This window comes from Gallus gallus, chromosome 15 (genome assembly GCF_016699485.2).
Source record: "Gallus gallus isolate bGalGal1 chromosome 15, bGalGal1.mat.broiler.GRCg7b, whole genome shotgun sequence".
NCBI lineage: Eukaryota > Metazoa > Chordata > Aves > Galliformes > Phasianidae > Gallus > Gallus gallus.
Genome location: NC_052546.1, coordinates 9,007,150 through 9,020,730, shown reverse-complemented (window position 1 = coordinate 9,020,730; position 13,581 = coordinate 9,007,150). Strand labels below are relative to the sequence as shown.

The window sequence follows — 13,581 nt, the reverse complement described above, 5'->3', positions numbered from 1 at the left end:
GGCAGCGGCTGCACTTCCTCTTGCACTTTCACCCCTGGGGGGAGGAGAAGGAGGGGGCGATACCACCCCCCCTACAAAAATCCAGCGGGGGCCCCCCGGCCGCTGCTCCCCGACCGAGCGCCGCCGCCGCCGGCCCCGCGCCGGGCCCCGCCCGCTTCGCCGCACCCTCACCACCGGCGCCGCAAACTTTCCTCTCTCCTTCGGTCGAGAAGCCCCCCACCCTATTCGCGGAGACCCCCCCTCCGGCCGCTCGGGCTCCCCCTGCCCCCCCGCTTCCTGCCCCCCTCCCTCCCCGCATCCGCCAATGCACGAGCAGCCAGCGCCAGCAGGCCGGCCCCCACCCCGCCCGCCCGCGGGGCCGGGGGCTGCAGCCTCCCCCTTCCCCGGCGCCTCTCCTCCAATGCCGAGCCGGCAGCCGGGCCCCCACCGCGACGCGGGGGGGCCGCGCTCGCCCCCTCCCCCAAATATCCGGGCCGCGCTCGCCCCCCGGGCCCCCTCCCACCGGGGAGAGGAGGGGCCGGGGGTGGGGGTGCTGCGGGCGGCCTCCCCCCTCCCCAGGCCGATGCAAACCCGCCCGGAGCCGCAGAGGCGCGCGGCGGCCCCCACCTCCCCCGCTCGCCCCAGAGCCGCTCCCAGAGGGGCCGGGGGCTGCGGGGCGGCCCGACCTCCCCCCGCGCCCTCGTTGCCCTCGCGCTCCCTGCGCCGGGACCCGCTCCCGGCACGACCCGGGGCAGGGAAGGGGCCGGAGGCGATCCCCGCGTTGCAGAAATGCCCCTCTCGGAGGGACCCGCGCTGGGGGCCGAGCCCCGCTCTGCCGGGGACCGCCGTGCGCGGGGCGCGCTCCCGGAGGCAGCGCTGCGAGCGGGCTGTCCGGTGCTGAACCTCCCCGGGAGCGGCGCGAAGGGCTCCCGTGCCAACATCAGCACCGCGTTCGCGTCCTGCTGAAACGCGCTTTCTGTCTCGGAAAAATTTTCGCCTGCTTTTGAGGAAATATTCCCCCACCCCATCTCTGCACACGCACACTTAGAGAGTTCTTTGCTTTGTTAAAGACAGCGCGTTTCTAAAGCTTCCACGGGCACCTTTTACCCTTTATAACATCAAGGCTAATTAAGAATCCTCGGATGACCTATTCACGATCCAGTACTGTCGCTTAAACTACTCACTGGAAAACACTGAACTTAGCACACACAGGGGCACCTCGAGCTGTAGTGCGTTCCAAGGGCTCCAACCTCCCACTGCAATCAAATGGTGGTGGAACTGAAAAGTCTCCCGGTACTGATGTGCAAATGAGCACAATGAGCTTCCAAAGGGCAGCTTTTTTTCCACATTAACACTTAAGGCCACGCAGTGCCCTCAGAAATCCTTTCTGCGCTGGATTTCTGTTGCTTTTAATGGAAGCTGGCTACGCTGCAGGCACCTCCGGTGGCTCTTTATTGCTGCACTATGGATGCACGCACTCTGAGATACAAACGTGTGTTTTTGGAAATTGGAGGTTGTCTGCGTGCTAGCGATGCTGGGGAGCAGAGCTGAGAGACACTGTGTTACACAGATAATGCAGTGCCCTCATCCTGCAAGCCTGCCCATGTGTCAGGGGAACGAGAGTTGTACTTGCCGTAGTGGAGAAAATGATTACATTTCAGCTTGCTGGCCAGGCTGCATGTACACACGGTCAGAGCAGTTAAAGGAGCTGGAATTTGCTGATCTCTCCTAGCGGCTCTCTGGTCAGTTGTGTGCCTTCCCCCGGTGGCTCATACCGGCTTATTAATTTGCTTTCTTTTAGTCCCCAGTCCCCTGCCATGGCTCCTGCTTCCTATTTCAGCTCCCCCCTTGCCTGCTCTTTGTCTCCGCGCTAGGCAGGGGGAGGGGGGTCCTGCCGCCCTCACTGCACTCCCAACTTTCTCCAGTTGCCAGAGAATGTTCTGGTTTCAGCTTCCAGTCCTCCCATTTAAAAAGCCCCATCCAACACACTCTGCCTGATTCCTCAGGTAAATGCTAAGTGTTCACCCCAAAGCACGAGATTTTCCCCCAGGGACCCACCCACCCTCCCGCCGGAGTGCCGGAGCAGCGTGCCAGGAGCTCACGCTGCGTCCATGCAGGGTGCAGTTAGGGATGACCCCAGCACTCCCCGATTTCCCCTCCCCAGGAAAGCACAGGAGTGCAGCACAGCCACGAACCCCAGCGCTTCACTGCTCTCACACAGCAACGGCTGCATCTCTCCTTTTGGTTCTTCCACCTTTACCACGCTGCTCTCCCCCACCCTTATGGCTTCACCCACTTGTCTGAACTTTTCCCAAGCTAATCCTGCCCCAGGACATGAGCCTATCAAAGCAATCATTCAGTTGGTGCTTGTTACAGTGTAGCCAGATTTCTTCTATTTACAGCTAACCGTACAATTTCTGCTCTACTAAGACAAAATGTGGATCATCTATATAAAAAGACTTGGAGGATGGAGTTCCCTAAGTGCAATGTGATGACTAAACGCCATGTCCCCACACTTAGCTGTGCAAGCAGATAGGTGTGAGTGCCGCTGGACTCATCTGTCACCAAAACTAACTAGTTAATATCTTGAAGAGCAAGTTCCAGTGATTCACTTCCAGACAGTGAGTCTTACGTGTGAAGAAAAAATTACATTTTCAGTATAAATAATTCCTTCCCCTTTCCAGATGATTCCTAACCTAATTTCTCTCACATCTGCTGCACCTGGACCTGTTGAACTTCTTCTGAATTCCTCCCTTTAAATAAAGGCATCTCCCTCAGCTACTTTATTCAGCTTCTCGCTGCTTCCTGTCTCACTTCAGCTCATGGGGATTCCTGAGCTGTCCCTAAATGTCTTGCAGCTGTTTGGTTCCTGCTGAAGCACTTTGGCTGGTATCTCAGCAGCACTAGAAATCCTCTTTCTCTCTGAACATGTGCGTACCATTTGGGTACACTGTGCACTGCTCCCTTTGCTGCAGATCAGCTGCTGCCGCCCTTACTTGGAGGCACTGACCTAAAAGTATGAGGGCTGCTCCGAAAGTAACGCCTCCTATTTCATTACATTGGCCCACGATGTCAGGTGTGGGTGTTGGTGGTACAGCAGTAGAGGTTGAACCTTCCCACCAATATTCTATTACACCCTATTGCTGTGAGACAGATGGCAGCAAAGGGGCAGTGTGACAGGAAGGCATCTGACATGGAGGTGTGCATGAAGCAAAGGTGTGTAACTGAACTCCTCCACGCAGAAACAAAATGCACCCACAGACATCCACCAATGCTTGCTGAGTCTGGAGACCAAACAGCAACTGTGGGCACAGTGAGGGGTGGGTGGTGCATTTCAGCACTAGTGACAGTGACTCTGGGTGTGGATTTTTACAAGCATGGCATGCAGGCTCGTGTGAAAACACACAGCTAATAGTGGTGACTATGTTAAAAAACCATGCTTTGTAGCTGAAAATTTGCTCTATAAACAGTGTGATTGTGCATGTTGTATCTGTTGCTGTTTCCATGGAAATAAATAGGAGGCATTACTTTCAGAGCAACCTATGTATTTCGGTCTACAAATATGGGGAAGCAAAGAAAGGTTTTGGGGCTGCTGCTATCTTTCAGAATAGTCTAAGGATATTATTTAAGAAAGCCAGTCACTATTCCACACTGATTGTGATATTAAGATAGAAAATACAGTGTTATAACAGTACTCGTGCCAGCTAATTCAGCCATACCAATCATTTCCTGTTTGTGTATTCCACAGGAATATATCATGTTGGGCATTTCATGGCACACCTGCAAATTTCAGTTAGTAGCTGTCATTTTTTTCTGAGCTTCCACTGGAATTTTAATTAACGGAGTCCGATCTAACAAGCAATTAATTCATTCAGTACTTGTTGATTATTCTTCTATTTAGTTTTTAAAATTCACTCCATTTTTTTTTTTTATTAGGAATTGTCCCATGAGAATGCTCACCCCAGCAGCAAGGACTCAGCCTTGGAGACAGCACAGTTTCCTCTGCAATCCAGATATGGGCTAGCAATTTGCCAGCTTCCTCCTTCAGAAGCAAACAACCCCTGTTTAAAAATACCTGACTTTTCACAAAAACTACAGCAACTGCTAGCAGAGAGGTATATGATGCTATGAAAAGTAAGCAGTGAGAGTTATTCTGAAAAGGGGAAATGGCACTCTTTTCCTCTTTTTGCTCACTCTCCTCACAGCACTCGTGTTTTTTAGTCCATCTGTTGCATGGCATTCCATGACAAAGTCTAAGGAGCTGATGCTAAACTGCAGAACTTCTTGTTGTTAATCTGATTTAAAGAAGCCTTTGAAGCCAACCTTTGCTACTTAATCTCCCTTTTGTTCCCCTCATTTCTTCACCGTGCCCATCTTAGCTTACTCTAGACTGTCTGGAACCAAAGCAACCTGAGCCATTCAAAGACTGCCTCTCTGAGGATCTGGTCAAATTGAGAATACAACCTGGGCTTCCTGTTCCATCTAACAACTCCCCATGCATTAGGCATCCATGTGCAGCGACTTTCTCATGTAAAACATCCTTAACAAAGCAAACCCAAGCATGCAATGCAAGTAGTGAGTGTTTGGTATTTACAGACTACCAGCTAAGTTACTGTGCTGTTCCGAAGACAACTTCTACATAAAAACCAAGTAAATCGGCATAAAAAAAAAAAAGTTAGTTTGGGAAGACAACTGAGAACCAATACCTCTGTATTTCTTACGAGATTCAAAATACAACTCTCAGTCTATTGCCTCGAGATTCAAAGTGTAAATTGCATCAACTTCCAAAGACCCTTCCCCTTAGGCAATCAACATAATGGTTCCATTTGGGACTCCCCACTCAGTACCCAGGTCTCAAAATCATACCTTCTGACAGGGGCTTCTCAAAATCTCATTCCTCCAGTTCATCATCGCCAGCCTGAAATGGTTTATCTCCTCTTCACCACCACCAGTTCTTCTGTGAAGCATAATAATAGCGTTTGTTAGTCACCAGTTCTGAAATCGGAGTACAATTCACACACACACAAAACTTTAGTTTTGCAAAACTGCAGAAATTGCAGAAGGAAAGAAGGAAGAAAAAACAAACAAACAAAAAAACCATCTTAAAATTAACAGACATCCCTCACCTGTCAGCCATTCTTCTTTTCAAAGGGAACTCTGGCAGGTTGGTTACAGTCTCAAACATCATTTTTTAAATCCTAAGTACTTAGGTTAAAGTTATCATTTGATACAGATTATTTTTCAGAATGCTGCTGAAAATTTCCGATTAGATATGAAATTTCAAGAGCCCCGTTTCACCTGCAGTCACGATTGAATTTCCTCCCCGCCACTTTTTAAATCCTGCAGAAAATGCACATTATCCCCACCACTCAGCTGGAAATGGAGTCCCCCACAAGCCCACAAACACACGTAGCCTTAGCACAGCTGTTTCCAAGTACACATCCTACAGTTTCTGTCCTAAGGTGAATTACCAAAACCAGGGTGGCTCTTAAGCTAAAAGGAGTTTCTCACTGCGCTGTGAACAGACATCCTATCTATATGTTATCAGAATAGAAGTTAAAAAAATACAAATACCTAAAATATCTAAGTAATCTTTATCAAAGGAAAATCTGTGCTATTTTAATGGCATACTCATTACACAGAAGGTATCACAATTTATTTTAAGCTCAGTTTTTATCATGTACTTTACAGTAAGACCTGCAAGCCACATCTGACAATGCTTGTTTTGTATCCCCCACCTAAGTAGAACTCTTACCCAAGCTAAGATGATGGCTGTTCCAGAAATAATGTCAGAATTCGGCTGAAGAAACTTATTTACAGTTTGACAGAAAACACACTAAATAGATCTACTTAGTTCTCCTGTTGCAGTGATCTACAGTTACACTGGCAGGGCAGAGCTGTGGAAGCATTAAAGTTTCAATCATTTTATGGCAATTGCACATTCCTGTTGTGCAAAAAATAAAACTGAGAGACAAATGAAGGAAGTGTCTTTTCAAAATTAATGAGTCAGCAGGACTGAGCGTGTAGAATATGGATTTCTGAAACCCATTTTTACTACATCCTCCATCTCTCAGATCTTGCTAATGAGGTATGTGCCATTTCAGTCACATCCCTGCCATTGTAGTTCAATGAAACACACATTCCCAGTTTTTCTCTATTGCTGATTCCACACAGGGTCATGTTTCTTAATTGTTTGAGACAGCATTTATTTCAGATGTAGCTCTCCTGCATTTCCTGAACACTCTGAGGTATACTGCTTCACCTTACTTAAAATATTATTAGAGAAGCATTTATGTTACATACTTTTAGTTATTAGTTAGAAATTTATGTGACTCCTTGATCATTTGTTTTTTCCACCACAAATCTGAACCTTCCTGCTGCACTGCCTCACACAGCAGGCAGGTGAACACCCAGAGTTGGACTGCAGAGCTGCGACGCAATGTGCAGCCTTGGGAGACAGACATCCTCTTTCACTTCAACTAGATTTTCTAAATACAATTATCTCAATTAAAAAAAAAAAAAAAAGCCAAATTACATACTCCATCTTCCATCAGTGCCCACTACAAAGCTCAACTGACCTTTCAAGCAGATCTCAGTCTCTCACAGCTCCTTTCATTTTCTCTCAGGCTCTATTGGGGATTTTTTTCCTCTTCTGACATTAAATCCCATTTCATACTATTATTTTCCTTGATTTTCCCTTTCCTGACTGAATTTTATAACAAACTTTTATAATTTGCAGTCCATTTTCCAGTTTTGACTGCCATCCTCAGAGGATGCCATTCATCCACTCCCAGAAGCCTCATTTCCAGCTGTCTCATCTAACTTCCCACGTTCTCCAGAGCATGAAATAACATAAAACACCTTATATTCAAAAAATCACGAGAGTCATCACAGTAGATCTGTTCACAGCCTGGAACCCACCTCTCCAGAGGTCCCTTCCAGACCCTAAAACTGCATAAGCCTTTCTGAAGCTTAATAGAGGGTGCTCTTATAAACCAATATACTTCAAATACTGAACTACTTCAAATATTCAGACCAGTTAGAAAGTATTTTTTTGGCTGGAAAAATAATTGGGAAATGATCTCAATTAAACTTTTATTCCTTTCAACACTGAAAGAAGCTTGTAAGTGCCTCAGGTCCTTAAAGGACCTTTGCTTGAGTACCTCTCTGGAAAAAAGAGGATTTAAGGTTGTACACCAAGCATTTTTGTCTTAAGAATGTCATTTATTGACATCTCTGCTCATTCATCCCACACTTGTAAAAGTAATTTAATTAGATACAGTATATGAGATCTGGAGTTAGACTGTGAAAACAACTAATACAATTGCTGGCAGTGAGTTCTGAAGTTACCAATATCTTCTGCAAATACAGAGGCAGCCTGATTAAGCATCCCACATTTGCACTTTTCTCCATGTTTCTCCTGTTACCAAACAGGACTACAAATGTGAGGTACTTAAGGCTGAATTCTGCTGCGGATCAAACAACTCAAATTTCACCTGAAGTGAGAAGGAAAAAAAAAATCAATGCCAGTACTGAACCTGCTGTGTCCTATGTTAAAAACCAATGCTGTTCACAAGGAATAATTAGAATCCCATGAGCAAATACACGGCGGTGGGTGCACTCCTATTTACCCTAGCTTACCTGAGCCAACATTACCAGGAGCTGTAATCCCATTTTATTTGAGATTCTATTTCAGTAAGCTCTACATAAGCTCATATTAATGACAGTTCCTACTGTAATGGAGTTCATGACATGAAAGATGGCTTTTTTGATTCAGACAAGACGAGGAGATAAGGAGAGGAAGAATGATAGCAAAGAGCTGTGCAAAGACCTCTTGGTTCTTCTTCTTACCGTAGGTCAAACGATGTATAACAATTCCACAAGCAAAGCTGTGGTAAGGTTAAATTCTGGGTCCTGCAATGCTCAGAATCCTGGCTGGTGGAGCAGGTGGTTCTGCAAGCATCCTTTTAAATGCCTCTATACAGTGGCTGGCAGAGCGTTTTTCTCATTAAAAACTAAATTTTACACGTTAAAATTACACGTTAAATTTTACACGTGGCTATACTGTGTGAGAGCAAACGCCGACTCCCACTCTCTCCTCTCTCTCCCCCTCCCTCACACACGCTCCCGCCTTTCCCCTCACAGAGCTGCACGAGGCGGCACAGGGCGCGCTGCAGCGCCTCCCGCCGGCTCGGCTCGGCTCGGCTCGGCTCGGCTCGGCTCGGCTCGGCTCGGCGCAGTTAGCTTGCAGGCAAGCTGCCCGGGCTGCACGCGCCGCCGATAGTTTCCCGCCCACCGCTTCTCGCGAGACCCGCTCTCCCTCCCGCGAGAAGCCGTTGTGCGCCTGCGCGCTGCCGGCCGGGCCTGAGGAGCGGCGCTGCGGTGGGGGCGGCAGGCGGGGTACATCGCCGCGATGAGTGGGACTCTGGCGAAGATCGCGGAGATCGAGGCTGAGGTAAGGCGCCGGCTCTCTGCCCGGCCGGGCGGCGGGGTCCGGCACCGAGCCGCTCCGTCAGAGTGCGGGGGGGGGCCTTCAGGGCCTGGCCGGCGGCTGAGCCCTCGGTTCCGCGCTGTTGCAGATGGCCCGCACGCAGAAGAACAAGGCCACGGCGCACCACCTGGGGCTGCTGAAGGCGCGCCTGGCCAAGCTGCGCCGGGAGCTCATCACCCCGAAGGGAGGCGGCGGCGGCGGCCCCGGGGAAGGTGCGTGGGTCGGGCCGCGTTCCGCGTCGCGTCCTGTCCGTAGCTGGGGGTTGTGGCCCTGCCCGGGGCCTTGAGGTGAATCTGAATTGTAAATGAAAGAGCTTGTGCGTTTTGGCGGGTATGACGGCGTGTTTGCAGAAACCTTGAGGGTTTTGTGCGAAGTGGACGTCTGTTTCTGTATGTAAAGGTGTGTGTGGGGGAAGCTGCAGTGCTCAAAGCGAGTGCTCTGTCAGCAGCCGGGTGAAGTGCAGCCCGAGCATCTGCGGCGCTGTGCAGACAGCTGGTGAAGGCTGTATGGATTGTGGAGGCTGGGTCCTGCTCTTAGCCTGTCAGGAAAGCTTACCTGACTTTCACTCGGGCAGTATTAAAGCTAACGGTGGGATTGCTCTGCAGAACTGCAGAAGATGAGGAAATGGCCAGCTTTAGGTGCTTTTTCAATTTTTGCTATTTATTTGCAGGTTTTGATGTTGCAAAGACGGGTGATGCCCGCATTGGGTTTGTGGGTTTTCCGTCAGTGGGAAAATCTACGTTGCTCAGTAATCTTGCTGGTGTCTACTCTGAAGTGGCAGCATATGAGTTCACTACACTAACAACTGTGCCTGGAGTCATTAGATACAAAGGAGCAAAGATACAGGTGAGATCTTCTGATGTCCATGAAGATAAGACTGTAATAGATGTAACGGTGTTAGGGCAGAACAGCCTAGTTTGATGTTAGCAGGTTTCTCCTGTTAAGGTTTGCAGTACAGTCAGCAGCTTAAGAAGAAAGGTAAAAGTAGAGTTTATCTTAAAGAGAAACATTTTTTCTCATAAGTTCCTTTCCTTTCCTGAACAATAGCTACTTGATCTGCCTGGAATTATTGAAGGTGCCAAGGATGGTAAAGGCAGAGGACGGCAAGTCATTGCAGGTGAGTTTATGGGAGCTTGGAGACAGCATCCAATACTGGTTCAGTTAGTGTGCCTCATGAGAATGAAGGGTTGAGTTGCTGTTTCTGACAGATTTATGAAGCTGGATTGTAAGCTGGAATTCAGCTGCTCAATGTGAAGCAGTAGCCATTGTCTTTTTGTTTTGTTTCAGTTAAACTCAGCAAACGTGATGTCATACGTTGACACTGCCATGAAAGTCTGCTGCCAATTTTAAAGCCAGATGAGAATCCTTATTAAACAAAGATGCTGCTTTGTCATCTTTATGTAGCTTATTGTCATCTTTGTGTGTCTGTAGATAGAAAGGAAGGTTTTTCCAGCATCTTTGATTCTTGCACTGTGCAAGAAATCTTACACCAAATATCAAAACCAGAATGATCGATCTGGGTTTTATATTGTCAGTCCACTGAGCTGTCTTTTGTGCTGCTTCATCTCGGTGTGTGAGGATACTTTTTTGAGGGTTAACTTTTTTGATTCTTAGTTGCTCGAACCTGTAATCTCATCCTGATTGTTCTGGATGTGCTGAAACCCCTCGGTCACAAGAAAATCATTGAGAATGAACTGGAGGGATTTGGAATACGTCTGAATAGCAAGCCCCCCAATATCGGCTTTAAAAAAAAGGATAAAGGAGGCATTAATCTTACAGCCACAGTAAGTTGGACGTTTTCTTTAAACAAAACAAAAAGTGCTTGAAAATGCTCCTCTGGAGAAGAGAGGAAGCAAGCTCAGTGTTCCAGGCTTTGCAGCCTGGACAGCTCACTTAACTGAACCTTTAAAAACATCGAAGCAGCCATAGGTGTAAGAAGTCAGAACTCTGCTGTGGGATTCAGGCACCTCACGCTTAGTTGGCTGAGTTTGGAACTAGTAGACAGGCAAGCTTCTGTTGAAATGTCTGTCTGCAGCCATCGGTGGCATTGATGCTAATAAGGCTGCTATGGTTTAAATCTTTTTTTTCCTGTCCTAAGACACTAACTATGGCAAAATCAGTCAAGTCCAATAACTTACAATGCAGCTGTTATTTCTAGTAACCTATATGCTAAGTGGTAGTATTATTAATTATAAGACTCAATTTGGTGGTAGAGTTCTCCATTTGTTAACGCTGTCTGTACGTTCAGTGTCCTCAGAGCGAACTGGATGCTGAAACAGTGAAGAGCATCTTAGCAGAGTACAAAATTCACAATGCTGATGTCACACTGCGCAGCGATGCCACTGCTGACGACCTAATTGATGTTGTTGAAGGAAACAGGTACTGTTGAGACCTTGCATTTGGTACAGTAGCAGTTTATATTCCAAAGAAAATAATTGTTTATGGATCTCCTTTCCACAGAAGCTAAGCTAGCAACAACTGATGTTTAGCACCTTACTGTCCTTTTCAAAAATGATGCTTTTTGTTTCCAGTGATGGCAGTAGTGTATTGTTGCTAGGCTGCTGTAGCACTGTATCCTTCTCTTCGCAGGGTTTACATCCCATGCATTTATGTCCTAAATAAAATTGACCAAATTTCCATTGAGGAACTAGATATTATTTACAAAGTACCCCACTGTGTACCAATATCTGCTCATCATCGCTGGAACTTCGATGATCTGCTGGAGAAGATTTGGGACTACTTGAAGCTAGTACGAATGTGAGTCCTAATTGCTGCACACTGTGTAAGGCTGAGATTGAATAACGTCTTAAGAATGGGTGAAAGGTGATAATTCTTATATGCTTTTCCACTAACTTAGAGCTCTAGCTTTCAAATGATTCTTTTGCCATTGAAATGTGTTTAATCTGTAAGTCAGAGATCGTGCTGCCCTTTTGTGTTGTGTGATTGAGTTTCCTACCAGTCACAAGTGCTGCACTTTGAACTTTTGCACAGGGGTTAAATGAGGACCTTGTGAAACTCCCAAATATGTTTAAAAAACTATGAAAAAATGGACTTCAAGCCAAATGTGATGCAAAGTTGTTAACTTTAGAGGTATTCCTCTTTTCCTGAGTGACCAAGAACTGTCTCTTAACAGACCTGAATTGAGTTAATGCAGCATTTTGGATATTTTTACTACAAATTATTACAGGTTTACCTCACTGTTAATGCATCCCTTCAGATGAATTTGTGAATGAATCGATTACTGCTCATAATACAGTAATTGTAATCTTTCGAATATATCCAACTTCTTGGGACAATATGAAAAAAAGATATTGTAAAAAGGAATTTAATATGCCTGGGTGTCTGGGCTGTATAGGCAGTAAGCTTTTTCCTAATATACAGAGAGCTGTTTGCCAAAAATAAACCCCAAAGCCAGCACCAGCAACACCAGCATACAGCATGTCTGTTGTCACCATTAACTTGGTGAAGTCTGCACAAGCAGCTAGTACAACAGTGCCCATAACCTTTGAAATTTCATGGAGATTGCAAGAGGAGGTTTTGGCATTGACCGACTGCTCTGTGTTACAGCTACACCAAGCCTAAAGGGCAGCTCCCAGACTACACCTCTCCTGTAGTGCTGCCTTACTGCAAGACAACAGTGGAGGACTTCTGTATGAAGATCCACAAAAATCTTATTAAAGACTTTAAATAGTAAGTATTTTGTGAAATAACCATTTCTGGCAAATGGAAAGTAATCAGCCTGATGCTGCGTCCTTCCATTTGTTTCTAAGTCAGAAATAAAAACAGAATTTAATTTGGAATGTTGAAAGCACTAGATCTCCCTACAATTAAATCTAATACATAAGTTATTGTATTTGATATTTCTGTGCTCTTTCCTGGACAAATTTCCTCTCTGGTGAAAATGCTTTTATTTAGATTAGAAAGTAACATTAGATGCAGTGTTATGGGCTGTTGTCCTATATACACAAGTATTTTGGATGACTTCATACTTTGTTTTGATCTGCTTGTCTCTGGTTCACATAGACCACTCATCCAGGTACTTATAGGAGAATAAAAATAGCTCTTAGCATTGCTTTCTGTATTAGCATTGGGACAGAAATAACTGCTGTTAGGCTCTCTGCATATTATACTTCTAAGTCGTCTTAATTTTTTTCCCCCCTCTTTCAGTGCACTGGTCTGGGGTTCTTCTGTTAAACACAACCCCCAGAAAGTGGGCAAGGACCACACTCTGGAAGATGAGGATGTCATTCAGATTGTGAAGAAATAAAACTGCTCTCCCACGCTTTGTCACTGTGCCTGACTTTTCATTTTGCAAATGGCAAAGAACAGACTACTTCTATTAAACACAGAGAAAAGGATATTGCTCTTTGTGGTAGTAAATTATTGCATGGGGAAAAAAAATTGTTTCTGGTGAGCTTGTATTGCAGCGTTCCATTCTAGCAGAACTTAAAGATGAAAAGCTTTACTTAAGTACTTTTCACAATGGCAAAAGAAGCTTTGATGCCTGTGATGACTTCAAATTGGAAGAGTTCACACAGCTGAAATTACTCTGCTCTAATTTAGAACAAGCCAAAAAGCAGAGGCTGGAGAACCATAGCTTGGAAGGCAGAACTCAAGGACATAAAATGTGAGCTCTGGCTGCCTCAATTTCAGATGTTCCTGATAGAATGCTTCAAGGCTATTAATAGTCCTGCAGTTATGGAAGAGGTGCTGGGTTTTGATTTTGAGTAGTTACTTTTTCAATTGTTTATACTAGTGGAAGCAAGCTAGATGCCTGTACTTTGTTAGTGACTGGAAGCTTTGGAGGTTTCTTAAAAGAATTTCCTGCTTATTTGACTTCTCCAAACTTAGTTGTACAAGGAAAGTTGGCAGCTCTTAAAGCAGTACTTTTGTTTCACAATAGAAGTGAATAAAGCTAAGTTTTTTGTTTCAGTCACAGTTCTATCACAGTTGTGAGCTGCTAGCAGTGACTCCTACAAAAATGGAAGTAGGGACATTGGAGTGTATAAGGAACTTTTCCCAGAGGTTGCTACTAAGCTTTGATTCTGGTTTAGTTCAAGCACTTAAATTTTCCTTAACAGCTACACGACTGTAAGGGTACAGCAGAGGGT

At 45.9% G+C, this 13,581-nt stretch overlaps 1 protein-coding gene across 1 annotated transcript; it reads left to right on the top strand.

Moving 5' to 3' along the window:
- The first annotated feature begins 8,323 nt into the window (after positions 1 to 8,323).
- Positions 8,324 to 12,827, top strand: DRG1 (developmentally regulated GTP binding protein 1). Its single transcript, NM_001032362.1, has 9 exons — positions 8,324 to 8,434; positions 8,559 to 8,682; positions 9,141 to 9,316; positions 9,518 to 9,587; positions 10,085 to 10,254; positions 10,719 to 10,849; positions 11,060 to 11,227; positions 12,038 to 12,160; positions 12,638 to 12,827. The coding sequence occupies exons 1-9, from the start codon at positions 8,393 to 8,395 to the stop codon at positions 12,735 to 12,737; spliced, it is 1,104 nt and encodes a 367-aa protein (NP_001027533.1). The 5' UTR covers positions 8,324 to 8,392; the 3' UTR covers positions 12,738 to 12,827.
- Positions 12,828 to 13,581: the final 754 nt, after the last annotated feature.

What these genes read in the sequence shown, in the direction of transcription:
- DRG1 (NM_001032362.1), top strand. Translation starts at nt 8,393, where the DNA reads ATGAGTGGGACTCTGGCGAAGATCGCGGAGATCGAGGCTGAG. An exon ending in TCGCGGAGATCGAGGCTGAG is followed by an intron (nt 8,435 to 8,558) that starts GTAAGGCGCCGG and finishes GCGCTGTTGCAG; the next exon opens with ATGGCCCGCACGCAGAAGAA. An exon ending in AGGACGGCAAGTCATTGCAG is followed by an intron (nt 9,588 to 10,084) that starts GTGAGTTTATGG and finishes TTTGATTCTTAG; the next exon opens with TTGCTCGAACCTGTAATCTC.